This window comes from Kryptolebias marmoratus, linkage group LG10 (genome assembly GCF_001649575.2).
Source record: "Kryptolebias marmoratus isolate JLee-2015 linkage group LG10, ASM164957v2, whole genome shotgun sequence".
Classification (NCBI taxonomy): Eukaryota; Metazoa; Chordata; class Actinopteri; order Cyprinodontiformes; family Rivulidae; genus Kryptolebias; species Kryptolebias marmoratus.
The window spans coordinates 17661079-17687307 of record NC_051439.1 but is presented as its reverse complement, the minus strand read 5'-3'; the positions used below and the strand labels follow the sequence as shown (position 1 = coordinate 17687307).

Below are 26229 nucleotides of genomic sequence, written 5' to 3'. Positions count from 1 at the left end.
TGTTGTTATGCTAATGATGTGTCATCAACACATTAGGGTGGGAACTGAAGATTATGGGCAAAGAAGTCTTAGCGGACAGTTATTAATATTTGTCTAGTTGGTTGCACAAAGCAAATAAGAAGTGTAGTTTTTGTGAAAAGATTGTCGTAAAGTCTTAAAGGACGAGGAAACAGACTGAAGCTGCGTTGACTCTGTACTATTGTTAGCAGCGAAGCTAACTGGCTGGTTCCCCCCCGACTTCTTGGTTCCCGACTGGATTAGGAGAGGGATGTCCTGCAGCTTGTTTGAGTTTTGTAAGATCCAAGAGCTGAAAACGGTCCGGGACTTCTTGTTCCAGAGCCAGACACCAGAGCCGGTCGAGGAGAAGAACCAAACGGGTAACTTTGCTGCTAAAGGTTAAAAAGGAGAGGAATGCCTTCTGGATGCTGCAGAAAAGAAATGTTACCTGAAGTGACAACAGTCCTGTTAGACACATCTGGAAGCAGCTATAACACACAACAGGATGCACTATGCTTTTAGTTTTCTTTATTTTTAATTGTCATTACTTAGAATTAAAGTTATTACCAGTCAAGTCTTTGTAAAATACACGATGGCTGCAGCTTTTTCTCTGCACTGTAACACCAGGATACTAAGGGAAGAGACACATTGTTTTGGCCATTTTACATCCCAAATGAACACAAAAACACAAACTAAACTCTTTTTGTTTTTAACAGATTTTTTTTATTTACTTTTTTTTCCCAGCAGATAATGAGCTGACTTGGGATACCTCTGACTGGGAGGCAGCATGGGATAGTAATGAGAATAAAGAAGAATCTGCTTCTGCCACAACGGTTAGTTTTTGTCTTTTACTCTCTTTTTTTTCTTTATTACAGCAGTCAGCAACAGATTATTTTTACATGAAGGGGTAGCGGATGTACAAAGGAAGTAGCAAATATTTAAAGTGTAGAGGAAAATGACATTTCATCAAGAGCCTGACAAACATCTGAGAAAGCGGTGGGATTGGAGGATCTAACCTGTGAGATGCCTCTGCAGGGAGAAGAGGAGACTTCAGGGCAGAGTGAACCCTGGCTCCAGGACTGTGTGGTGTCCCTGTCGCCCTGCGCTGACCTGCTGGTGGTGGCTCGCCAACAGAGGGCGGTTTTTCTGTCAGGTCAGACGTTCGAACCGACTCGCACGGCTCTCTTATCGCTGCACAGATATCTGTGGATGTGAATTTGGTTTTTTTTGTTTGTTCGTTTTCAGCTAAGTGGCGCACAGATGGCAGCGGCAGAGAGGAAATGACCCTGGCTGTGTCTTGGTCTGGAACCCTCAGCGCTGAAGAACGGTGAGGAAATGATGCAGAAACCTGAGAGCGGATGGAAAAACTGCAAATTGTGAAGCTGTCTTTATCGGCTCATATGAGCTATAAATAGAGCTCCAAATAAGAACAGTGAAGATGGTACAGCAAAGCATGAAGCCAGATGTCGCATGGTTTATCTTCTCAGTTTCATTTTATCTGTAGATAAAGATCCATTCCAGCTTTTCTTTTCAGGGGGCATTTTCATACTTTGAGCTGCGCTTCAAACTGTAAGCCAGAAATCTGTTGCCACACAGAAAGTAAATTATTTTTGTATGTGTTTCTCTCCAGTGAGTGTGTGAGCAGCATCATTGCTATCCCTCTAGCCAGCCAGAAAAGGTGAGGAGAAAAGTGTCAACTAGATTTCATCGTGAGAACAAAATGTTGACAGCATTTTTGTTTTCTGTGTGTAAGGAGCTCCACAGGACGGCCGGACTGGACATGTGTAGTCGTGGGCTTCACATCAGGTTATGTTCGCTTCTACACAGAGGTACTGTCTTGTTTTATAGCACAAGATTATTAGTAGTTTAAACCAACAGGACCTGTGAACAAGACTGGTGGTGTTTCTGTGTTACATCAGAACGGGGTTCTGCTGCTGGCCCAGCTGCTGCATGTGGACCCTGTGCTGAAGCTCAAATGTCGCACGTATGAGATTCCTCGTCATCCTGGTGTAACCGAACAGGTAACATTTATATGCATGTTTACACAACCCACATTATTCTAGTTTCTAGTTATTTTCTAGTTTTGAGTTTTAGGAATTGGTTTGAATATGTCTGTTCTTTAAAAAACAAAACAAAACAAATGTCATATTGCTGAAGCAACTTTGTTTTTTTGTCTAAAGCCCTCCTGAATTGTCCAGTTTGCTTTGATTGTTCAGCAGATAGAGAATAAAAAGATAAAATAAACATCAGGCAAAATGCTGACAGTTATTTTAAATAAAAAAGTCTCAACAACAGGGTGAACACATTTCACAGATTCCAAACCCATCTTCTGATTTTCTGAATGGAGGTCACGTGGAGGTTAATTCATGGCTCGTGGAACACAAAAGAAGGATACTGAAGTCCAGTTTTAAGATGTTTAATAACTGATTGTCTTCCTCTGCAGCATGAGGAGCTTAGCATCCTTTACCCTTTTGCTCTGGTCACCATAGATGGCTTCAGTCTGTTTCAGTCGTTGCGCGCCTGCAGGAACCAGGTGGCAAGAGGTACTGCTGGTTCTGTGTTTGTTTTTCTGCATGGGTGTGGCATGTGTCCGTACTGTGTTAATGAGATGTGTTTTTCTCTTGCCGGCTGAGTGGATAGTTTTTGCTACAGGACATTCAGGTATATTGAGACAAGTAGTTTATGTAATAGTGCTACACACATTAAGGGCTTTTAGAGTTTAGTTGTCTCTAAACTAAAGTCTTAATCCATTCCTCTTTAAATAAAAAATACAAGCAGCCAGATTCTCTTGTAATCTTTTAAAGTGGTCTTCATCAATAGTCTCTGGGCTTTCAGAAGGTATTTAGATCTTTTATTTAGGCTTTAATCTGTTTTTTGTTTTACTCTTAACACATCATTTTACAAGGACTTAATTTTACCCTTTTTATACCTCTTCTATAGGATTTAACTGGCTTAGCAAGTAGAGAACTATGATAAAAGTTGTATTAGCCTTTTATGAGGTTTTTGATGCAATAACAGGCAGGAAACCAGGGTAGTGTTTTTATAGAGGCTTTTCCCAATCTATGAAAAAGGTGTGGAAGTAAGAGGAAGGGATTTTCCTCAACTTTCCTAGATTTTGGGTCTCATAATTTATCCTTTGGGAAAGGTTCTGAAGTTTTAAACGAGGCTAAATGCAACACGTACAGAAGTGTTTAACGTGTTGGGCTGAAGTTGTTGCTCTTCTCTCTTCCTGTGCAGCTGCAGCAGCAGGTAGTGATGTTGTCCCGCCTCCACCTTTAGTCTACAAAAAGTGGGGCGTGCAGGAGATGGACTCCATCGTAGACCACAGTAGTGTGGGTAAGACATATTTCACAAAACTGATGACTGATCCCTCAGATTTAGGGTTTGTCTTTAGGACCATATTTTACCTTTCTCATACATTGCTAATTGGTATTTTAGTCCTTTTTATGTGGTAAAGTTTGCTTCTAAAATAGCATACACACACCAAAAAGGCTCATTCTGTAAATGTGACTTTTTGATCCACTACCCTGAATCCTGAACACAAGAAGCTGCCTTTTTTCATTAATAATGAATTGCTAAATCTTGGACTGCCTATGTTTTCTGCTTTTAGGCATTACAACGCTGTGTGTGTTTGACCAAATGAAAAATGCATCTATCCTGGGGGGGTTCAATGCCTCAGTAAAAGGCAGCCCCCCCGCCATGAGCCAGTTTGTCACTGTAGGAGCTGGACCATTCACAGGCTTTTACTATGCTGTGGAGGTGAGTGTGTGAGAGTAGAAGGTGAGCTGTTTATTTACCCAAATAAAATGACTGTAAGGATATAATTATTGTTATTATTAAGCTTCAAATGTTTTCTGCCTGCACACATGATCTTCAGGACGTAAAAGAGCAGTTCACATCAAATTGAGCTTTTTTTGTGTCTCTTTATGTTTTTAGGGAAACTCTCAGCCTCTCCTGTCCCACGTAGCTCTGGCTGTGGCCAGTAAACTCACCTCAGCCATCTTCAGCGCTGCCAGGTTTGTGGATCTTTGTGTTGATTAGACATCAGCAGTTGGTAAAATCTGATTATTTCTAATATCTGAGTCTAATTGCCAACATACTGTTGTGATAAAAATACAAATAAGTGAACATTATCACATAATCAATCAGATACATTCTGTTAGAAGTGATCCTGTTTAAAAACGCTAAGGTTCAAACTTTTGAGCCGTGTCACCAATCTATAGTTTTATTATTTCTATCATCTTTGTTATTTGTATTGTTTCTTAGTAGGTTTTATTTTTTATTACTGATTTCTCACTTTGTCATTCTTCTTTCCTTATTGTTTTGTTCTTAGTGGATGGTTAGGATGGAACAAGAACAAAAACAAGAATGAAGAGGAAGCTGCTCAGAAACAGAAGCCCAAAGTGGAGCCTGCCACCCCGTTAGGGATCAGGTACTTCTCACGCTGAAGCAGCGCTCCGTGAGGGGAATGTTGATATCAGTAACAGAAAGCTTATCTTATGTCTTTGAACCTGACCTTCATCTTCCAGGTTTGGTCTGCCGGATTCCCGTCGCCACGGTGAGTCTATATGTCTGTCTCCGTGCAACACGCTGGCTGGAGTCACGGACGACTTTGGTCGAGTGACGCTGCTGGACTTGGCCCGGGGCATCGCCATCCGCATGTGGAAAGGTGAGGGGAAAAACTGAGCACAAACAAGTTACAATTTGAAAGTTATGTGAATAAATATTTGTAAACGATTTAATGTAAAGATTCTGTTTTTCTTTCTTTCTTTTTTTTAAGCTTATCTTAAATTTCAGTGAAACATAAAAACATTTAAACATTTCTTTTTGGCCAAAAATCTTTAAACTATCACACACTGTGTCTGTCTTGAAACTCACATGTGAATTGATGTTATGTGCTCAACCTAAAATTGATTTAATAAATGAATGTCCTGTAAATGCGTGTCATTGATTTAACTTCAGGTTACAGAGATGCCCAGCTGGGCTGGCTCCAGGTTCAAGAAGAACGTGGTGATCGGGAGTTCTCCCCTTCTGCTTCCCTCCCCAGACGTCATGCTCTGTTCCTTATTATCTTCGCCCCTCGTAGGGGGATCCTGGAGGTGTGGGCCATGCAGCGGGGCCCTCGAGTTGGTGCGTTCACTGTGGGAAAACAGTGCAGGTTCGTGCATCAAAAAGTAAACAGCCCCTGTGGTTCCTGCTTGGTTTTCCATGTGAGCATACACTGTTAAATATTTGTTTTTGTTTTTTTATGTGGGCATGATTCTTCAGGTTGCTTTATGCTGGCTACCGTCTGATGGGGGTGAACAGTGTGACCAGTCAGGGCTGGCAGCTCCACACGCAGCAGGTGTGTCTGCTGGATCCCACCACAGGAGCTCTGAAAACCATCAACATCCCATTCCACTTAGCTCTCAGGTTGGTAGCATCACAGGATTATACTCTGATACTAATAAACAGTACTAAACTTTCACTCAGTAGATGTTTTCAGACCTTAAAAATATTCCTTATTGTTCTTTTAAAGACATTAAAAAGCTTAAAGTAGCACAGATTTTAACCTTGTCGTTGTGAGGGGGATGATATGAGTGCAAATGGTGTCTTTTGTTTTCCTTATTTCAGTGACAAGAAAAACGAACGAGCCAAAGACATGCACCTTTTAAAGAGACTGACGGCCCTGCTGAAGGTCGGCGACATGGAGCCCGGTAAAAATGACAGAGAGCTGAGTGAAAACTTAAAGACACCACCGCGTGAGGACCTTTTTCTCAGTCTCCCTTTTTCTTGTTTCTGTGCAGAAACTTTGGAGAGTGAAGCGAAAAGTGTCCTGTTGGAAATTAAATACCCTGCCATTAAGAAGCAGGTAAGAAAAAGTCTTAGGATTATCGTTCCGTTAGACATTAAAGCAATCTGTGAATGTGTATTTTTACAGACATCGTTCTAAATCCTGTCTTTGTTTTTCCTTTAGGCTTTGGAGTCCCTGCTCTCAAATAAGGACACTCCTGTTTCCTGTCTTACTAACATTACGTGTGCCTTGCATGATGCTTTGAAGCAACAAGGTAGAAATAAAAAAAATATATTTATTCTGGACTCAAATTTAAAGGAACAGATTGCAAAATTAAATCCATTAAATATTTAAATAATAAACTTTCTACATTGGTGACTAATAAACATTTTCTTCTTATTTGTATGTTTTTTTTTTGTGCTACAGCTGCAGACGAAGTGGATCCTTCATTACTCCAACTCTGCTCTGCACAGCAGAAACTACTTCAGCTCTACACTGATGTGCAGCAGCTTCAGGCTGCAGAAAACACTGAGGCCTGCTCCCAAAATGTACGTCAGCACCAACATTAAGAAACAAAAACAGAATCAGAATTTCTTGTACTCCAACATGTTTTTTTTATATGCTTTCAGGAGGACTCTCTGGAGGGCATAGAGGAAGAATTGTCCCGCGTTGGACCCACCTTGCAACGCTACGCTCAGTTCACCTCAAAACCGAGCGTTTCCTTCGCCCAGGACTCGCCTGACACGCCCCTGTCCCCCCAGGCTTTTCTCTCCCAGCTGGAGTGTTCGGAGGACGGCGAGGTGAAGGTGATTCTCAGGTCTGAAGCTGAATGGAACCAACTAGGTAAGACAATTAATCTGCATCCAGCTTTTCCAGTGCATTAACCTGCACAGAGTCAAACTGAAGACTGTCCTGTGTGTCTTTTGTAGGAAGCTTTATGTTCTGGAGCTGTTTATGTTGCAAAGGTCCCGTTCATAAAGTCTGTGACACACTACAAGAGGCGGGCATCAGTCCTCGACAGCTCCTGGTAAGATGCAGTCCTGCTCCTGAAGACGAGAAGTTTAAAAACTGCAAAAAAAGAAATACATATAGAAATATTGATTGTACTTTGTATAGAAATTTGATTAGAAATTAACAAGAGATTCAAAATCTAACTTGTCGTTTAACCTTTTTTTTTTTACTCACTGACTCATTTTTTTCACTTCAGTCTTTGTTGCTGAGTGTGTGGCTGCAAAGGGAAAAGGAGGTGCTACAGAAACCAATGGAAACTGTTAAAAACCTACACACACTACTTGTTGCTCTTAGCAACATGAAAGGTTGGTGCTTTTATTTAAAGTATGTCAGTTTTACTTCATTAAGTTATGATAATTTATCAAAATCGGTGGTCAGTGCCGCGGTCTTGTAACCCTGAGGCTGCAGGTTGAAGCCCAGGTTGCAACAGGAAGAACATCCGGTGTAAAACAATTGCCAAATAAATCTTTTGTGCCAGTTTGCTCGCTGTTACAACCCCTGACAAAAGGAGCAGCCAAAAAAAAAAAGAAGACAAATTTCTCCTTCTGCTTTTTCTTTAACCTCATAACATTTTCAAACAAAGTCAGCAAAAAAAAAATCTTGGCACAAGTAACTGCGAAGTATTTTTTTGTAATTGTTCAACCATACATAGTTTTTTGTTTGTTTTTAGGTGCAGTTGAGGATTCATGGGACCCACAGTCTGTGTCCCCCTGGTGGCAACAGGTCCGATCTACATGTATCCAGTCCCACAACGCTGCTGCTGCTCTGCTGGCTGCTCTGGTTGCTCACCGTGCCGCCAAGGCCAGCATCACAAGCAGAGCCGACAGCAAGGTAGAGAAAATGTGCATATCATCAAATCCTGACGAGTAATTCTGATATTATGCAACACACAAAGGACACTGAGATGTGTGTGTGTGTGTGTGTGTGTGTGTGTGTGTGTGTGTGTGTGTGACAGCTGCAGTCAGAGTGGGAGACTGTGTCGTTGGAGCTGGAGCAGTGGGTGGTGTGCGTTCGCCAGCTGGAGGATGTTCTGGTGCTGCAGACTCTCCAACTGGTGCCTTTATCTCAGGGAACAGCAGGGGGCGCTGCAGTTCAGTGCTCCATCAAAACACTGCTGGAAGGAGGAACGGGTGAGGGCGGTGTAAAGTAAAACTCTGAATGGATGTATTTATGCAAATTTTAAAAAAAACAACATAAAATCCATTGGGTGCAGTTAAATTATGATCCAAGTAAATATAGAATACACAACCTTTTAATAAAACAATCAGTCATTTTTTATTTATACTTCCACTTTACTTTTTAGGCTCTGTCTTGTTATAAAGAGTCTAAACTTCAGCCTGACATCAGAGCCTGATTTTGCCCACATCAACCAGTTGGTTTGTATATATCTTTCCTTTTTAAATCTGCCTGTTAAGGTGGCATTGCGGACAGTGTTTCCAAGTGGGTGTTCAGGCAAAGCATGGCACCTGAGCGACTGAAGGAAATTCTTCAGAGGAAAGAAGCAGAAGGTGCAGATGAGAAACCCGAGCAGAACGAGGGTGAGGAGGAAACTGAAGAGAAGACGAGCCAGGAGGACGCAGACAGGACAGCAGGTGATACCTTTAAAAGACGATAAACAAGTTTATCAGTCGTTGCTTAAACATTTATGTGTCTGTATGTTGCATTAAACAGTTTTTTTCTGTTCCCTGCTGTTCCCCAGAGCTGCTGGTTGCAGTATGTCAGCGGTTCCCACACTCCCTCTCCCCTGACCTGCTTTTCGCCCACTGCTGCTGGGAATATGTGGTCCAGTGGAACAAAGACCCAGAGGTGCACAAACACAACAACACGGCGAACATTAAACTAACTGAGGCTTCCCTCAAAAACGTTTTAATTTCTGTTTAAATTTCAAAGCCTGAATTGGAGATGATTAATCATGCATTTATTTCCTTTTGTTTAAAGTTTTGCATTATATTAACGAAAACCGCTCTTGATTCTTTCAGATCTAAAATGCTGCAGTGAACAAACAGAAAAACAGTTTTAATGTCACTTTATTGACTATCAAATAGTTTAAAATAAATAAAATATAAATGTCGGTGTGAACTCCTCAGTATATTTCTGACTTTTTATAATTTAACACTTCATATCAAACCTTCAGCTCATCTAATCAGTGAATATTAGTAGTTCCTCAGACTGTGTTTAAAACCTCAGCTGTAGTTAAAAGTTAAAGTAAGTTTTTGACATTTCTCTGAATGTGTTGATTCAATAAAACAACAAATGTTCAGTAAAATAGTTTTTATGATTCTATGCTTTTTTTGTATGTCTGTTTATGATTTAGTATTTTTCTCTTAGTCTTCTTGTTGTATTGTGAAGCTCTTTGTGGTTTTATTTAACAGTTTCTACATTACTACTCTTTACTTTTGTTTTTTTAAGGAGGCTCATCATTTCTCCTGTGCTGTGGAACATTTAAAGCTCATCTCCAGTCCTCACATTCAACTAGGTCAGTAACTTTTGTCGACATAATGCTCAAGCCTGTTTTTGTTTTCATGTGTACAAAAAACGGTGGTTCATCAAAATGACTTTACTGTAACATCACCAGTCACAGTAATCTCTAATTGTATGAATCATAACTGCAAAAATAAGCAACTTTTAATTTCTTTTTACAGGTATTTCTACGATGATGTGGAGCACATTTATCGTGAAGCGCTTCTCAGCAGCGTCCTACCTCATAGAGAAGGTAAAAGCATGCTCCTACACAGGTTGCTGTTGCCTGTCAGCAGTGGGATCCCATTTTCTGCTTCATATCAAATTTATGCTCTTTACTTTGTTTTAAGGTGGGGAAAGCTCCCAAAGATCGCCTATGTCGACGGGTGAGTTTGTAAAAATACTAAGCAGTCCTCCCAGATTAGAATGCAGGTGTATGTTCAGATGTTTAAAAGCCCAGACTGAGAAGTTGCATGTTTGCGAGCAGGATGTCGGGATGGGAGACAAAGCCATGACGTCTTTCCTGGGCTGCTGCGTCCAGCTGCTGCAGATCCTCATGGAGGTGACTGCGTTATTGGTTAAGAATCAGAGCTCTTTGTCTTTTTTCCCTTTCTATGTAAGTAAAGTGACTGCAGGGCGAAGCATGAAGAGTGGCCAGTGCCTCGCATCAAAAGAAATGAGTACTGAGTTTACACTTTGAACTAAGAATGCATGAGCTATTGAGTTGGGTTTTTAAGCATGCTGCTATGCTTTGATATGATAATAATGTAACTGTTTAGTAATATTGCTACGAACACTGAAGCAGGTTTGTACTTGCAGGCGGACTCTGCCACAGAGGAGGTTCCCCCTCCAGAGCTGTCAGTGGAGGAGGTGTGGGGTGGAGCCGAGGGCCCAGCATCTATAGCCGAACTGGCCTTGGACCAAAGAGGCGTTCACTTTCCTCTGGTCCAGCACCACTGCCTGTTAGCTTCACTGCTACATGCCGCCATGAGCTTCAGAGTCAAAGTCAAACCACTCAGTCTGTTTGATAGTAAGGTGAGCAGAATGACTCCTCCATGTCTGACCCTGGCATCATGATTGGTGTTTGCTCCAGCTTGATTTTGGTCATGTTTTAGGGTAAAAATGCTTTCTTCAGAGATCTGACAACTATCCAGCTGATGCCCAGTGGAGACATGGACCCCACCTTGATCTCTCAGCGAAAAGAGGTAGGAGGTGAAATGAAATCTTAAAGATTAGAGGAAAACAGGGCTCTGTATTTGTTTCTTAATTTCTGTTTCCCCACTCTTCTTCAGTTTCTTTTCCGGGTGCTGACCGCATGGGTGCAGGCCATAGATGAACCGTCCAGCTCAGCCCCCCCACTGTCCTCCGCTGGACCCAAAGCTGACTGGTGGCCCTCCCTGTGTCTGGAGCTGGGCTCCCTGCTGCAGGTCAACCCAGACATCCTGCGACGCCACCTCGTCTGCGAGCTCTACAACCAAGGCCTGGACCTGCGAGCTGAAGAGGTACAGGACCCGACAAACTACCGTTCACCGACACAAAGTGCATTGTGTTCTGGAATGTGGCAGGAGAATTTTTTTTTTTTTCTTCAAGGAGCTTGTAGAACTATTTCTGAAGACTTGAGGAAAGAAATCCTAAACTAAAGAAGTGCCCATGACTTTTGACAGAGTTTTCTAAATGTGACAATAATTGCTGATCACTTCTCCCCTGTGTGATGGTAATGTCCAGGTCATGTTAGAGGTCGAAGACAAGGACGTTCTGGGCTCCCAGCTCTTGGTCCTTACTGGTCAGAGGCTCAGCTACTGTCTGCTCCACAACCAGGAGCAGACCCAGGCTGCGATGGAGCTGCTGGCTCGACTGCCCCCCACCCTCTGCACGTGGCTCAAGGCTATGGTAATAAACACAGCACCGCGTCGGCCTGAGGGATGATATTAATTTAGAGGGGAACAAAAACAAACAGATTTGGTCTGTAGCGTTCAGAAGCATCTTCTCCTCCCTGGAATATATCTGAAATTCAAAAACTCTTAATTCATTTTGATTGATTATAGATATCAGTTAAAAGAAAGCAGCTTGTTTAAAGTTGTATGAAACATGATTTTTGTGTGTGTGTGTGTGTGTGTGTGTGTGTGTGCGCCACAGGACCCCAGTGAGCTGAGGTGCCCCCTGGTCTCTCTGACGCAGACCAGCCGGCTGGTGAGCCGTCTGATTGAAATGCTGCCGGAGAATCATGCCCAGTACACCCTGGCTCTGCACCTGCTGGAAGCTGTGGATGTCCTCTCCACGGATTGATCTCTGAGGCTGATTCATGCAGATTTCCATTGACTTTGCACAAAAAAAACCCCACAATTGAGCATTTCTCAGCAAAGAAAAAAAAAGCTTCATCCTTTTCACAGAAGTTTTCTTTAAATCGTGTTAATATTAATTAGAGGACAGTGTTAAACGGAGTGGCTTTTAACCTTTTTTTTTAATTCATTATATTTTTGTGCATGTAACATTAATTATAATGGATATTTCTGTTGTAGTCAGAATGCCTTTAAGGCTTGTCTATTTTCTGTCTCTCTTTTTGACTTTAAAATCAGTTGTCCTGTGTGCCATGTTGGAGTTCTATCAGTTCTGTTCGCATAGACAGAGAGAGATGTATCATAAAGAAATAAGGAACTTATTTTTATTTATATACGCAGACAGTGCTGTGCTAGCTGCACCCATCCGCCTGATATTCTGTAACTCCGTGTCCAGCTGCTGCGACTGGGCTTTAACACAGAATAAAGAGGTTTCTCAAGAGTTGTGCAGTTTATATAGTTTTTGATTTTATGCTGCAGAGATAAAGCTCAATTCACTTGTGCTTCAGACTCAGTCATATAATCTCACTTTTCTGGGAAAAAAAGGAACATTTTATTTTACAGACATTTTTTTAACAGGAACTCCCCCCCCCCTTCTTCTTTTCTGGAGTATAAACTCTCTGCAGTTGTTACATAGTGACACCCGTAGTGAATTATTCTGCATCATTAACATAAAAAAAGCTCAAACATTTCTTCACATCCCAACAATATTTACAGTAAATAACATGCTGGATTAGATAGCAGATTGAGACAATTTTGATTTTAGAGTTCAGACCTGTACCTGAAGAAAAGTGAGCGCATGAAATAGTAAACAGTATATAAACTCTGATATCTGCTGTAACGCCATTCTATTTTAAAGTAACCCCTTCACCAGTCTGTGGATTCAGTTTGTTTGCAGGGACCAGCTGATTTATCTCATGGTTACAGTTTTCTTTGGGACTCTAACCTCCGGCCTCTGAGCAGCTTCAGATAAAGCAGAAAAGCTCAGTGAGGATGTTGCGTGCCGACTGTCGTGCTGACGGCCGTGTCAGTGAGCCTGTGAGATCATGGTTTGGCAGCGTGGGCAGAGGCAGTCTGCGGACTCTGCTGTGTGGCGGCGACATCGTGGGCAGCGAGCAGCAGAGGTGGGCGTCACGGCAATACTGTAGGGGCTGTCCTCACGAATAACACCACCTAACACACACACACACACACACACTCTGCTGTGAAGTACAAGCTAAATAAAAGATGCTTTACTGCTAAACAGAAACTGTTAGATTACTAATTATAAAATATATATAATGTATGTAAAATGTAATTTGTATTACAATACTATGCAAAAGTCCTAATGTGTTTATATTGTTTTTCCCAAGGAGCCAAACTAGTAATATTTTAAAGTTGTTTAAGCAGAGAACTTGTTTCTTTTAAAACATTATAAGAAAATGAACAAGTGGGGGACAAAACGAGTGTCAGATCTGGCTCCTTGGAAGAAACGTGAGGAAATATGGTCTCGATCTAGCCTTCTGCACAGTACTGCGCTTCTCCAAGGTCAGTCAGCATTTCTTTTACCCCGCTGATATTTTTCCTCACCTTCAAGGTTAATAAGGAAGGTTCCGTGGTTCACCAGGGCGTCTGGGTGCAGATCCCGGGGCAGTTCGCTGGTCAGGTTGACCCGTGCTGCCATCATTAGCTCTGCTAGCTGGGAAGTGGTGGAGGTGGGCTCTTCTTGGAGGGACTGGAAGATAAAAATGAGGAAGTTGTGAATTTTATTCTTATTTTTTTGCAGTAGGCGCCAACTAACACGGTTGTTTGGTTTGTGCACACTCGTTAGTGTCCTCTTACCTCCATGAGCTCAAACAGAAGACCAGGTTCAATGGCGATCGTGAGGTCATACTGGCTGGCGTTTTTTCCATGAATCAAAGACAGGAAGGAGTCCCTGATGGCACAAGCCCCTTCCACAACCTCCTCTAATCCTGGTCGTCGCCACACTGAGCTGCTTTTGATCCACCCACTTTTAAATAAAGTCTCTTCTTCTGTAAACATCATGAATTTTCTTGTTAACAAGCAACCAAATCATAAATATATTCAAACTGTTGTTGTAAAGCCATCAGTGGTAACTATGCAAACCAACAGGAACATACTGGCGTGTCCTGGCGCGTGCAGATAAACCTCTTCTGCCAGATGTGGCAGGATGGGAGCGACGGATCGGGTCACACCATCCAGAATTTCCTCTAACGCAGTTTGACACGATCTTCTTCCCAATGAGTCCTCTGGATCACAGTACAGCCTGGTTGAAGGAGGCATCGATAAGAGACAGGTGGAGGCGGAACCAGCTAGAATTATCGGATGTTATGGCGAGGCTTTACCTGTCTTTAACAATGCTGAAGTAAAAGCTGGAGAGGTCTCTGGTGATGAAGGCTTGGAGGATACGAACGACTCTGCCAGCATCAAACTCACTGTAAGCATCTGTCACCTGAAAACACACACATATATCTTTCTGTGGTGCACTTATTCATGTCTGAACTGGAAAAAAGTTGGGAATATCAAGCCTTGTGCAAAAATCTTAAACCAGCCCAATTTTTGTAATCTCTTGAGGTCTTGATCAAAGTGATTCCTCCAGATATTAGCTGAAAACTTGGCATAGCTTAGCAAAAGAAAAAAAAAGGCTGGCTCCATTTGAACAAACAAACAAAAGTGATGAATCTACAAATTTAGGGAATACAGTAAGAGACCCAGCTAAACACACCTTCATGCTGTACTCGCGGAGCAGGTGCAGCATGTACTGATCAATGTAGTACATCTGTTGGGGGTCCACAGCTTGAACTTGGGGGTCGAAGCCCTGCAGGTTTCCAAGCAGGAACCGGAGAGTGTTTCTCAACTGGAAGACAATTTAAAGACGCAGAGAAAGAGCTGAAGGAAGAGAGCAGCTGTAACCAAAAACTAAGCTGCTGTGTCCATTCTGCAGAGGTACCTTACTGATGCTGTCCCGGGCTGAGTTCAGGGCAGTTGGCCCAATCTGGACCTCAGAGAAGACGTTTGATTCTGCCACCCACCAACGAAGCACATCTGCCCCGTAAGCCGGTACACTGCCGTCCTGACGGAGGAAGAGGAGGTCAATAATTCTGTGGTTTGTTTTAGAAACATTTGGTCTACATCCTAGTTTTAAAAAACATAAGGAATGAAAATAAAATAAATTAATTAAAACATGTCCCTGTAAAATCAAGCTACAAAAATTTTTTATCTGTATCTTATTTATTCATCTTATTTTTTTAGTTTTGACCAACTTCTTGTATTAGAAAATATAAAATCTAGAATTTAATTTAAGCAGCATATTAAAAACTTGTAAAAAGTGGCAAAGAATTAAAGAATCTTTTTTTTTTTTTACAAATTTTTAGTAAATGGTGTTTTTAAATATGTAAATAGATAAATGAATAAATAAGCTTATTATTGTCATTTCCTCCTAACACTTTTGACTCTTTTTTTTGACGCAACTATGATTTTATATAAATGTCTGACAAAAAAACCCTAAAAAAAGATTACATTTTAATATTTTTTGTTTGGAAAAACAAAATATTAACTTTAAGGAATAAAAAATACCTAGAATCATAGTACACATTTAAAACTTTTGCTTGATTATTTATTTATGTTTTCTTACAATCTCACCTTGGATCCGTTGATAACTTCATCAGGATCCACAACGTTTCCCAGAGACTTGGACATTTTCTCTCCCTTCTCACTGATCGCAAAGCCATGGACCACCAGAGACCTGCGACACATGACACTGAATTAAGTGATGCTTTTGTTTTGTGGAGGAACAATGAAGCAATTATGCAGCACACGCTGGTGTTCATGTTTAATTTTGCATAAATTTACACATTATTATGAAGGATGTAGATGAGACTCGTACTTATAAGGTGCCTTGTTCTTGACTGCTACGCTGGTGAGAAGTGACGACTGAAACCAACCCCCAAGTTGGTCCTTCCCTTCCACGTAAGCATCCGCTTTGGAGTCTGACTCTACGGGGAAGCAGAGGAGGAGGTAAAATGTGTCCGATCACTGAGATTAGAACCACAATGGTTAATGTGCGTCCTGAAAAAGCAAAGTGTCTGGAAGAAGACAAGAAACACCAGCTGCTGTTAGTCAGGAAATGACTGAGAGCAAACGCTGCTAAAAACCAGCCTATCTGTAACTTTAATGAGCCTTCAGGCACAAACTGATGTTTGAGAGTCCATAAGACTACTATCTATTACAAACACTAAAACAGACTCTGAATCCCACCCAAGCTGACTCAATCTACTCAAAAGTGACAGCGAAGAGAAACAAAGTTTGGGTTAATCCTAGAAAAAAATAAAAATAAAATCAGTTATCTGAAGGAATGTGCTCCGGAAGCATCCTGCATGCAAACATGTGAAAAGCTGAAAATCATGCTGAACATTAAAAGAAGGACTTCTATTCTCCTGCCACCATGTTTGGTCTTTTCAAATACTCATTAAAGCACAAAGCAGCATTTCCAGCAAAAAGCGGAAGCACAAGCAAAAACAAGAACGCTGCTGTCGCCCCCTGCAGGTGAACATCTCAGCCACCTGTGACTAGAGGTTTTCGTAGCGACGTGGGGAGCCAGCTGAGACGGGACTCAGGCTCCTCAGGTCCTTCCTCCATCTCCTCTGGAAATTACAACACATCCAGATATTTGAACATTTCCAATACCTCAATAGATTTTAACTGAAAATTGTTCTATGGGCAAAAACTCACATTTGTATTTACTATATGTATTTCTGTTGTCCTTCTATAAAAGTTATTTACATTTATTTATCGAAAACGTAAAGAAATCAGTTTGTATTTGGTCGAACTAGGAAAGACTAAATAAAGCTTCAGTCGTACCTTCGAGTACAGCGGCCCATGATGCTCCACTGTCAAACCAGATGTCTAAAACATCTTCTCCTCGAACGTAGTCGCTCACCGGTCCTGCTTTACTCTGATAAAACAGAAATATTCACAGGAGAATAAATGTAAACGCAACTTATTTTAGCTTTAAGCTACAGAATCTGTTCAAAGCAGAAATTTTCTCATTTAGTCTACTTTCTTCATTTTATTCCAATCTTACATCAATTCAGCTGCCAACATTTGAAAAGTAATGTTTTTTATTTAATATCTTTACTCAAGAGCAAAAACACAAACTTGGACCATTTTAGCACTTTTAAAGCTGTGATGTTTGAGTGAAAGTACAGCATTTAAAAAAAATCCTCACCAACACTACAAACAAGGTCGGCTGTCTAAAACATCCGTATAAATGTATAATTCAAACTTGAGCTCACAGTCAGGCTGATGCTCGTTTTCTCACCTTCTTTAGGACTTCTGGGGGCAGCAAAGCCTCAATGGGAAGCTCCCACCAACAGTTGCTGCCTTTTTCTTTGAAGAGTTTTGCTATGTGGGTCACTGTGTATCTTCAGAGAACAGACATAAGGTTATTATATCGTGTTTTTTGTACGTGAAGGTATTTATACATCAAGAAGACAAACTGAGCAGAAACTTCACGTTCTTTAAAAATACAAATACTAGTACACTCTTGTGTATGTTGATTTGACATAAAGTTAAAAAAAAACAGCAACTGAACTTCTGTTCTGTAGTTAAAAAGGTTTTGCTTCTGAGCCATGAGTTTTCTTAATTTCACCAGCATATAGACGTTCAGTTGTACGTGGTGTTAGCTCACTTGTCCATGAGAGGTTCTCCAGTCTCTTTATGGTAGAAGACAGGGATCGGGACCCCCCAGCTTCTCTGTCTGGAGATGCACCAATATGTCCGCCTGTCCAGCATGGCCAGCAGGCTGCCTCTTGCTGACTCGGGCAGAATACGCACTTTCTGCAGTGCCTCCTTCAGAGACACAAAAACACAGAAGGAGAAGCATCTTTGAAGCATCAACCACATCATTTCCTGGTGCAACAAAGTTCTTTTATCCACATTATGTCAGGTTTACCTTGGCTTTGTCTTTGAGTGAGACTGTGTTGATGAACCACTGTTTACTGGGCCTGATGACTACTGGCTGCTTGGTTCTCCAGTCGTACGGATAACTGTGGACACACTGCTCCTCCAGCACCAGAGAACCGCTCTCCTTCAGCATGGAAATCACTACAACAGTAAGCACAGCAGGTTGCACATAAACATACATGCAAGACAGACACATATATCAGAACATTACATCGACTCATCTCTGAGAGCTAATGTAGCATCATCTACTGCACCTTTATCACTTCCTTCAGTCATCACAGACAGGCTCTGCAGCTCAGGTCCTGCCAGCTCCGTAAACCTGCCATCTTCATCCACCATGCACTCCTTTATTAAAACAAACATACGTATACACAGAAACAAACTAATCAGACTTGTTTTTCTTCTGTTAAATAAATGATATAAAACAAAAAGCGAAAGCTCCATCCATTTCATTTTTGTTTCTTAAAGAAAACAAAATCAAAAACACACCACAGGCAGTTTAAAGTGTGACGCCACATTGTAATCATCCATGCCGTGAGCTGGAGCCGTGTGGACCAATCCTGTTCCTTTTGTCATGGTCACATGATTGGCAGGCAATAACGGCACTTGCTTGTCAGGAACTGTGGGATGTTTGCATATCCCGCCTTCAAGTTGGGAGCCTAAGAAAAAAGAGAGAAATAAAAAGTGAAAATATGCATGGTTAAATTTGTAAATAAAGTTTGATTTGCAGTATATATGAGAAGGAATTAAATGATCACTTATTAGGGCCTATTATTTTTAAATGTTTGTGGTGAGAGATCAGTGCTGGATCATCACCTGTGAACGTGCCGACGCTGTGCAGCTCTGTGCCCAGCAGTGACGCCAGGCTGGCCGTGCGCTCAGTCGCTACCAGCAGCAGCTGAGAACTGTCTGCCCTCTTCACCACCGAGTACCTGCAAACAAAAACAGGCTTTGAACATCCAAAAAACAACACTGCATACGGCAAATGGTAATATGCATTATTTATTACACACTCAGTTCTTAAAGTGTTGCAATACTGTTAAAAAATGTGATTTAACAAAACAGTGTAATGCAAAACAGTGTAATGAGTTGTATTCTGTCAACACAATCAAACTGAACCAGACTGTTACACAACCACTGCAAGGTCAGTGAGGATGCAGAGGGGCGTAACAACAGTAACTAACATGGATTTCCATCTAGTTGACAGGATGTTGGGTTTTGTAATCAGTGCTTATCTATGTGCATGTAAATTTTCACATAAAGCTCTTAGAAGAACAAGACAGTGTGTTGGAATTAAAATGGTGATAAATGATAGAAAAAATGTGATAAAAAAGCAGAAGATGAGAAGCTAACATGGCAAATAATATCTGAACTACTTTTTAACAGCTTTAAAAACTGACAAGTTGTTTTAGTAGTTTGTGGTTTGTACTTACTGGGCATTGGGCATGTAGCAAACAGCCTGATTGGTAGGAATGGTCCAAGGTTGGGTGGTCCAAACCAACACAGAGACGTTCTCCAGACCTGCAGATAATCTCATTAACTCTCAGCCAGGACAACCCCCATATGGGGTTTAAAAGTTTAATACCACCTGCATGTGAGCGACTGAATTACCTTCTTCTGATGCTACCTTGGGCGGCAGCGTTATCAAAGGAAACGTGGCGAAAATGGCTCTGCTGACATGTTCTGGGTTATACTCCAGCTCTGCCTCAGCCAGGGCTGTCCTGTAAACACCCAGAGGGAGCATGATGGTTTACAAAAAAAACATATTTAAACAGGTGGGCGGATGTTGTCGCACTACCTCGATGAAGGAGACCAGAAGACGGGTTTGTAGTCCTGGTATATGAGACCCTGTAAGATAATATCAGACTGAGTTATGAAACTTTTGACTCAGAACTAACAAATGAAAACAGCTCATGGTTTGAAACTTATAAATGACAGTCATAAATTAAAGTAGTTTATGTTCCTTTATCATATTTTATGAGCTATGGAGGCTAAAAATCTGCATCTTTATACATCCGCTGGTGTCTCTTTGACCTTCTCAACTTATACAGTATCTTTATACAATTTAAGCTGCTCTCATTGTATGAATGTTTATTAAAGAATTACTACTGGAACTACTACGGCATACTTCCACCTAGAAACGTCATTCAAAGTTTAAACAATACAGAAGACATGCAACTATTACTGAATGAGTCAGCTTTTTGATCCATTCTACAGTTGTTTTATAGTCTCAGTTTAAAGTAGGTGAAAATTTTGGTCTGACCCTTCTGTCCTGCTGCATTGCCGTGGTGACAGAATTTAGAATGTTCAGGTGTGACTTTACGCAGAGCTTGAGTCAGTTTCTTGAAATAAGCTCTCAGTTTACTGCAGCCTTTGTTTCTTAAAAAGAACATTGTTCAGTGTTGTGATGATGCTTGAGCGAGGATCAGTTCAAGCTCATGACAGTGTGTGCCCACCTTGCTGTGCATCTCCTGGAAGACTTTTAACTGAGCTGCCTCATAAGCCCCATCAAACGTGTAGTAGCACTGCTCCCAGTCAGCCATTACCCCCCAGCGCTGAAAGGCAGCCTTCTGCCGAGCTATCGCCCCCTCTGCAAACTCCCGAGCTAAATGAGAGCAACACAAAGCGTTACAGCAGCTGCAAATCCTGGTGCTGATCAGACAACCATCTGTTCATCCTCACCTTTCTGTCTTATCTGCAGCGGACTGAGGCCACTGGTGCCCAGCTGTCCCAGAGCTTTCAGCTCAATGGGCAGGCCGTGGCAGTCCCAGCCTGGGATGTAGTGGACCTGACGTCCCCTTAGCATCTCAAAACGGTTCCGGATGTCTTTCAGAATCTAAAAAATAATGTTACTGTGTGACTGTGAGCTTTTAAAGCTTGCAAAAACAGCAAACAAGTAATACTGAAGATGTCAAACAATGAGTATTACTTATTAAAATGCACAAAAAAAGCAGTAAACACATGAGAGCCAACTATAATGTCGACCTTATTCAGTGCATGTCCAACATGAGGGTCTCCATTGGCATATGGGGGTCCGTCGTGAAGACAGAACTCTTTCTTGGCCTTCCTTTCTCTCTGCCATGAGTACAGCTCAGCAAAACCACATTCCTGCAAAAGCAGCACCATGAAGAAAATAATATATTTATCCACATTTTAAAAAAACACATTTAAACATCTGAAGCAAATAACAAGAGCTTTGATCTGTGGTCTTCTTCAGAGGTTTCTCAGGCTTTCAGAAGATCTCTAAGGTTTTCTTTAAATTTTAAACTTAATTTCAGTCAAGTATCTTGACTAAAGTTTGTTTGTTAAGCAACTTCATACTGACAGTCAACACTGTGAGTTTTTCACAGCACTGAAGGTTTACCTGGTCTCAGTCAGTACACTTTTATAAAAATTATTTTTAATGTAAATGAACTAATTTGTTGATTTAATAAAAGTTGACATTTTATAGACCCCGTTTAAAATGCATGAATAAGCATGCTAATTTTTCCTAAGAATAAATTATAACTTCACTATATATATTTGTACAAAAAATAGCGACTTTACTACAGAATTCCCAGCTGATTCAACTACTTCATCACAAACTTGAGTCGGAGTGTCGGCCGGACCTGCTGTATCTGCAGTTCTCGGTCCAGAAGCTTCTGTCCGGTCAGTTTCATCGGGAACTCTGTCCGGGGAAGGAGCACTGTGTCTCGGTACAGAGTCTGAGCGGAGCCTTCCTCCGAGGGCTGAGCGTTGCCTTCTCCTGGACTGACACCCAGACAACGACCGGAGCTGACGGAGACGGCGCGGCTGAGGAGGAGGCCCCCTTCCCGGTGTGACCTCCGTCCCCATCTCGCCAGCGTCTGGCTCACGGCTGACACCCGGCACAGCAGCATGGAGAGGCGAAGAAGCTCCGTGGACACGATAATGTTAAAAGAAATTAAAGTAGTGCACTTGTTTCTGCGTTGCTGATTGTACTTATCGTGTTGCCATATTTCGCCCTTCTGGTTCTAGTGCGGTTGTGTTTCTTCCGGAAGAAATTGGAGGAAGGACAACTACGGGAACCCGGGAGGGCCATGGCGAACAAATTTTAACCCTAACCATAAATAGTCGCTGGAGGGTGTTGTTTATGTAGTTTTAATTTGTAAAAAGAATTTTTTTTAAAAATTAAGACGAGAACAGCATAATTTACGAGGGTTATTTATATTTAAAGGTTATCCAGTCAGAACTAGAGTTAAATACAGATGTGATTTAGTTCTGGGAGTTAAACTATGGAATGGTGTTAGTGATGAGTTGAGAGCTAAGAAAGTAGTATTTGTAACCTTGTAAGTTAATTATGGATTAAAAAATAATAATTAATAGGAACCCAAAACTATTGCCATGGAACACAGTAAAGTTTTTTTTTCCAATAGGGCCATACATACAGAGCTTTGTACAAAATAAACAAAAATGGTTTAAGATCACTTTATTTTCGTTATGTAATAACTAAGAAATTCAGAACTGCCTAAGACAGAGCTCAACATTTACATATGTACATGAATGCACCACGCTCACAGCAGGTGTGTTGATGACGTCACTATGGAGGTATAAAAGCCTTGGCAGCAGCTTCTTTATCATTCACCTCAGAACCAGCTGAAGGAACACAGAGGAGGTTTAGCTCACACAGAAAGATGACCAAGTTGTGTGTTGTTTTCTTCACAGCTCTCCTGCTGGCTCTTGGTTTCTCACCACAGGTTTGTGTTTTCCTTTTTAAGTTTTTTTTTTTTTTTTTTTTTTTTTCCCATTTAACAAAAATGGTTTATTTGGATAATTAGTGAATTGTTCTGTGAGTTTAAGGCAGCTTCAACTCATTCTTGAAAGGAGATCAACTTAGCTTTATTTGCTTTTTTTTTTTTTTTTTTTTTCCCCCCCATCATCTCGAATTATAAATCTTGGTGTTTAGTGGAACTTAAGTTGTGAAGTGTTTTCTCAAACATACAATTTCAAGCTTGTTCCTGTAGAACTTGCACTGTAACCTCTTAGCCTTCAGTTTTGTCCTTGTAGCAAGCCTTTTTCTTGTCCATAAATGAAACTGATTGTATTTATTTGCAGGTGGCCCGGGCACAGAGTGTGACAGGGACCACAACAGTTGCAAGCAGCACAGCATCAGCCAGCACAGTGTCAGCCACCACCCCGACGACTGTCAGCACCATCATGTCTACCAAACTCACCTCTACCAACTCTACCACCAACTCCACCTCCAGCAGCTGCTCTGCAGAGTTTAACACCTTCACCCTGCTGTTCCCTCTGGCTCTAACTGCTGCTTTCCTCCATGGCTGGTCGCAGTAATGGCCCGAACTCCACCTGCCTGCACAGATGGAGGCGGGAAATTAAAGCTGGCCTTCTTATGAGCACAGTTCAAAGTCCTCAACCCCCTTTTTGCCTTTGGTGGAGGGAACTGTTTCCACTGGAGTCTTGTTTTTATTCACTGAACCAAGACTCACTCTGCCTTCTAGGCATCATGATGAACCAAATGGTGTATGTGTGGGTTGCTTTTGTTGCTTTATGGAAAACACTGGTGTTTTTGTTTAAACATTTGTCCTCTGTAGGTGTGGAGGGGGAACTGGATTGAAAAGTAACTTGTGCTCATTGACATTTTAAACTCTTTGATGGCCTTAATGTTAAAACTTTGTTGTAAAATGAATAAATTTTGACTTTTTTTTTTATACATGGATTTTGGAAGTTAAATTAAAGCTATAAGTAACCAAACATTTGGAGGAACTTTTATTGTGCATTTTCAAATAAACATGGTATGGGCTATCATGCCACCTGTCCACTTCATGTGTTCTCAGTCAACCACTAACAGTAGAAAAGCTGTAACTGCAACGTTTACTTTCGGTCAAAAGCCCTCAAGTGTTCTGTGCTGAGATGAACTGTAGGTACACTTACTTTCTTATTTGTGCTTAACTGTGTGTGGGCTTTTTTTTATTTTTTATTTTTTTTTTATTTTAATGACCTTAAGTGTTTCTATTCTTGCTGCTCTAGTGCCATTTGCACAATAGTATAGTAAGTGCTTCATCTTTTACACTTCTAATGTAACCCTTACATCTATTCAGTTGATCAAAATTTAAATTAACACTGTAGACAGTTCTTAGATTTGTAAACATAAAAAACCACAGTTCATCTATGACCTGAGGTCAAGGATGTGTTTAGAAATGTCTTCCACTTTAAACAAATTGACCACCCATTTTCTTTACCCACTTGTCTTTTTGTCAGCTGAATCCAGCAACTTTCTTGCTGGGAGGTGACAGCTCTAACTACTGCATGACAAATGTATACAGTAAAGTGTGAATCCTGTCATTAAACAGCTCCTAAAAGTTGTGGAAGGGTTGCATATCTAAATATTGTGCCAAAATGTCAACTTTTATCTGTATAAAGAGTAAACAAAACTTATTGTACATTTTATCCAGCATTCTGTTCAACTGATACTTTATATATTACTTTATTACTATATTACTTTATATATTTTATAAAAGACAAGTTGGGCTTCTCATTGGTTTACCTTATTTCCTTTTCAAAAATCTGAAATGGATGGTTTTTTTAAGTATCTTGACAGTTTATTTGCCATACAGGATGACTATTCTGAGAATTCTCAGAAAATAAAATCTTGTGAATTCTTTACCGGAAAAATGCTAAGGTGTGCATTTAAGGAACAAGCCTCAAATATTAGCAAAGATTTTTTGATTTTAACTGAGCTTCACATTTAAAACTTCTGAAACACTGAGGAGTTAATTCATAACATCTCCTTCCAGTGACCTTATCAATAAAACAAAACGATGGCTTATCACCATCATCTTCTTCTTGATTTTTTATTGGCAGTTGGCAAGAAACATTAGGTAAGCATTACCGCCACCTACTAGTATGGAGTGTGGATGTTTTTAAAAATATCTATCTGTCAATCTATCTGTCTGTCTCTATAAACATACATACGTACATTCACACACTTATAACTACTATATATAATCAAATTCTATGAAATAATTTTTCTTTAAAAAATTGATGGATCATCTTGCAGAAAGGTGCTGGGTTTTTTTTTCAGACGGCCCCTGAATGGGTCACATGAGCAGCAGGTGCGTCGTGTTGGCTGATGACGTCACGGCGGGTATAAAAGCCACGGCAGCAGTTCGGGCATCATTTCTTTCAGCTGTCAGCAGAAACGCGGGTCGGAGTCCAGCTTGCCTCTCCAAACAGAAAGATGAAGAAGCTCTGCATCACTGCCGTCGCAGCTTTCCTGCTGGTTCTCTGCCTCGTGTCGCAGGTGCGTTTGGACCTCCGAGGTCTTTCATCTGAATCCGAACCCATCTGATGTAGTTCTGGTGGAGGTTTTTTTGGGGGGGTAGTTTTAGAGCATTTAACTTTTCCGACCACATAAAACTGAGCTCATTTTTTTCGAATTTCAGAATTCTCACTTCTGTGTACGTGTTTTCATCTCAACCCCAGCTTGTTTAAAAAAACAAAACAAAAAAACTGGCTTTATACTGGGGAACTTTTTGCTCCCCTTTGTCAGATTTCGCTCCTGTTCACTCCGCGCCGCACTAAGGCGTCTTTATTTGTGCCCATTTTATTTATTATATTAACGTTTATTATTGTTGCAGGTGACTTTGGCGGAAACAACCGCTAAACCCACCAACAACACCGCCACCTCCGTCTCCGGCGGCACCTCCTTCAGCCTCCTGATGCTCCCTCTGGCTTTAGCAGCTTTTCTCCTCCACGGCCGGTCAAACTGACGGAGCGGTCCGGACTGGGTTCGACATGGCTGCACTGGAGGGAGGGAGGACGTAAAGCCAACCTAAAGACTTTTTTTTTTTTTTTTTTTTTTTTTTTTTTTTTTTTTTTTTCACGAGCCAGTTTTTGGATTTCACCCATCTCTCCTCCAGTGGGGAGGAAGCGCGCAGTCTGGGTGTTTACGCACCAAACCAGGACGCGCCCAGTTTCCTCCAATCTTCTTCTCTTTGCTGTGTTTATGGATTATAATAATGATTTGGGGGGGGGGGAGGGGGGGCAACACAATCTTGTTCACTTGGGCATTTACTCTATAGTGGGTGGTAGAAAATTTGAACTTTTAAAAAAGACGCAAAAAATAATGGCTGTGTCTGTAACCTTTAAATGTTGTTTAACAAGTTGAATAAAGCTGAAAACGACCCCTTGAGAAAAGCCAACTATTTCTGCTTAAACTAGATTAGAAGTTTGTCTATTTACAACTGAGAGCATGTCTTTCTGCTCTGAAGGGTTGTGGTGATGAGCGGAGGTCTGCACCGTATTAAATCCAGGTCACTCCTGCCTCTGGCCTGGTTCTGCAGCAGAGTTCATGCATTCTCTGTATCTTTGTCTAATGCTTTTATATTGATGCCATAAACATTCAATAAAATGAAATTTCTTTCATACTTAATGTAGATTTGTATTTAATTTGGGAAATTTAATTAAAATTCATTAATCTATATTGAGCAGCAGAAACTGGGTTCTATATTGTCACAATTTGTTTTGACATTAGAATTCCTAAAACTGTCTTGCAACCACAAACAATTGGTAAGAGAACCATATTAGATGTCAGACCATATATCTGGTGATATATTTATTCCATTTCTGTTAATTTTTTTTAAATTATTCTGCCACCCTTTAGGATGCATAAAGGTTTATTTCCTGTTCAAGCATTGGAACTAATTTAAT

At 41.0% G+C, this 26229-nt stretch overlaps 2 protein-coding genes and 1 long non-coding RNA gene across 7 annotated transcripts; 2 read left to right on the top strand and 1 right to left on the bottom strand.

Annotated features, from left to right (window-relative positions):
- rab3gap2 (RAB3 GTPase activating protein subunit 2 (non-catalytic)) lies at positions 1-12019 on the top strand. Of its 4 annotated transcripts, none has more exons than XM_017431752.2 (35): positions 1-377; positions 745-830; positions 1033-1150; positions 1243-1324; positions 1628-1675; positions 1751-1826; positions 1917-2018; positions 2441-2540; positions 3235-3333; positions 3608-3756; positions 3934-4013; positions 4331-4429; positions 4527-4666; positions 4960-5155; positions 5266-5409; positions 5611-5693; positions 5784-5848; positions 5954-6044; positions 6197-6318; positions 6400-6613; positions 6700-6797; positions 6978-7086; positions 7452-7612; positions 7737-7911; positions 8197-8373; positions 8481-8587; positions 9191-9257; positions 9424-9494; positions 9592-9627; positions 9729-9803; positions 10061-10276; positions 10357-10446; positions 10534-10743; positions 10967-11131; positions 11378-12019. In XM_017431752.2, exons 1-35 carry the CDS (start codon positions 269-271, stop codon positions 11525-11527), a joined length of 4110 nt encoding a protein of 1369 aa, XP_017287241.1. In that variant the 5' UTR covers positions 1-268; the 3' UTR covers positions 11528-12019. The 4 variants fall into 4 exon arrangements, with proteins under 4 accessions (XP_017287241.1, XP_017287238.1, XP_017287237.1 ...); XM_017431749.2 differs by having other exon boundaries at positions 9729-9857; XM_017431748.2 differs by having other exon boundaries at positions 742-830; positions 9729-9857.
- On the bottom strand, positions 11731-21567 carry iars2 (isoleucyl-tRNA synthetase 2, mitochondrial). 2 transcript variants are annotated; one of them, XM_017431753.3, is made up of 24 exons: positions 21150-21567; positions 20527-20649; positions 20224-20377; positions 19998-20146; positions 19340-19389; positions 19153-19262; positions 18975-19062; positions 18358-18473; positions 18031-18200; positions 17796-17886; positions 17531-17682; positions 17267-17427; positions 16898-17000; positions 16438-16531; positions 16140-16220; positions 15464-15572; positions 15220-15322; positions 14528-14650; positions 14303-14434; positions 13923-14029; positions 13698-13843; positions 13399-13589; positions 13147-13291; positions 11731-12750 (listed from the first exon to the last, which is right to left on the bottom strand). In XM_017431753.3, exons 1-24 carry the CDS (start codon positions 21417-21419, stop codon positions 12605-12607), a joined length of 3114 nt encoding a protein of 1037 aa, XP_017287242.1. In that variant the 5' UTR covers positions 21420-21567; the 3' UTR covers positions 11731-12604. The 2 variants fall into 2 exon arrangements, with proteins under 2 accessions (XP_017287242.1, XP_017287243.1); XM_017431754.2 differs by lacking the exon at positions 16140-16220 and having other exon boundaries at positions 12605-12750; positions 21150-21419.
- Positions 21568-24615: 3048 nt separating this feature from the next.
- On the top strand, positions 24616-25946 carry LOC112451131. The gene is made up of 2 exons (XR_003039884.2): positions 24616-24820; positions 25158-25946. It is a non-coding gene; the product is annotated as an uncharacterized LOC112451131 (long non-coding RNA).
- The last annotated feature ends 283 nt before the right edge of the window (positions 25947-26229 follow it).

Excerpts from the sequence above, each read along its gene's own strand:
- rab3gap2 (XM_017431748.2), top strand. The coding sequence starts at position 269 with ATGTCCTGCAGCTTGTTTGAGTTTTGTAAGATCCAAGAGCTGAAAACG. Across the intron at positions 1,676-1,750 it reads CCTCTAGCCAGCCAGAAAAG|GAGCTCCACAGGACGGCCGG; the intron begins GTGAGGAGAAAA and ends TCTGTGTGTAAG. Across the intron at positions 7,087-7,451 it reads TGCTCTTAGCAACATGAAAG|GTGCAGTTGAGGATTCATGG; the intron begins GTTGGTGCTTTT and ends GTTTGTTTTTAG.
- iars2 (XM_017431753.3), bottom strand. The coding sequence starts at position 21,419 with ATGCTGCTGTGCCGGGTGTCAGCCGTGAGCCAGACGCTGGCGAGATGG. Across the intron at positions 20,378-20,526 it reads TTGGACATGCACTGAATAAG|ATTCTGAAAGACATCCGGAA; the intron begins GTCGACATTATA and ends ATTATTTTTTAG. Across the intron at positions 19,263-19,339 it reads TTCTGGTCTCCTTCATCGAG|GACAGCCCTGGCTGAGGCAG; the intron begins GTAGTGCGACAA and ends GGGTGTTTACAG.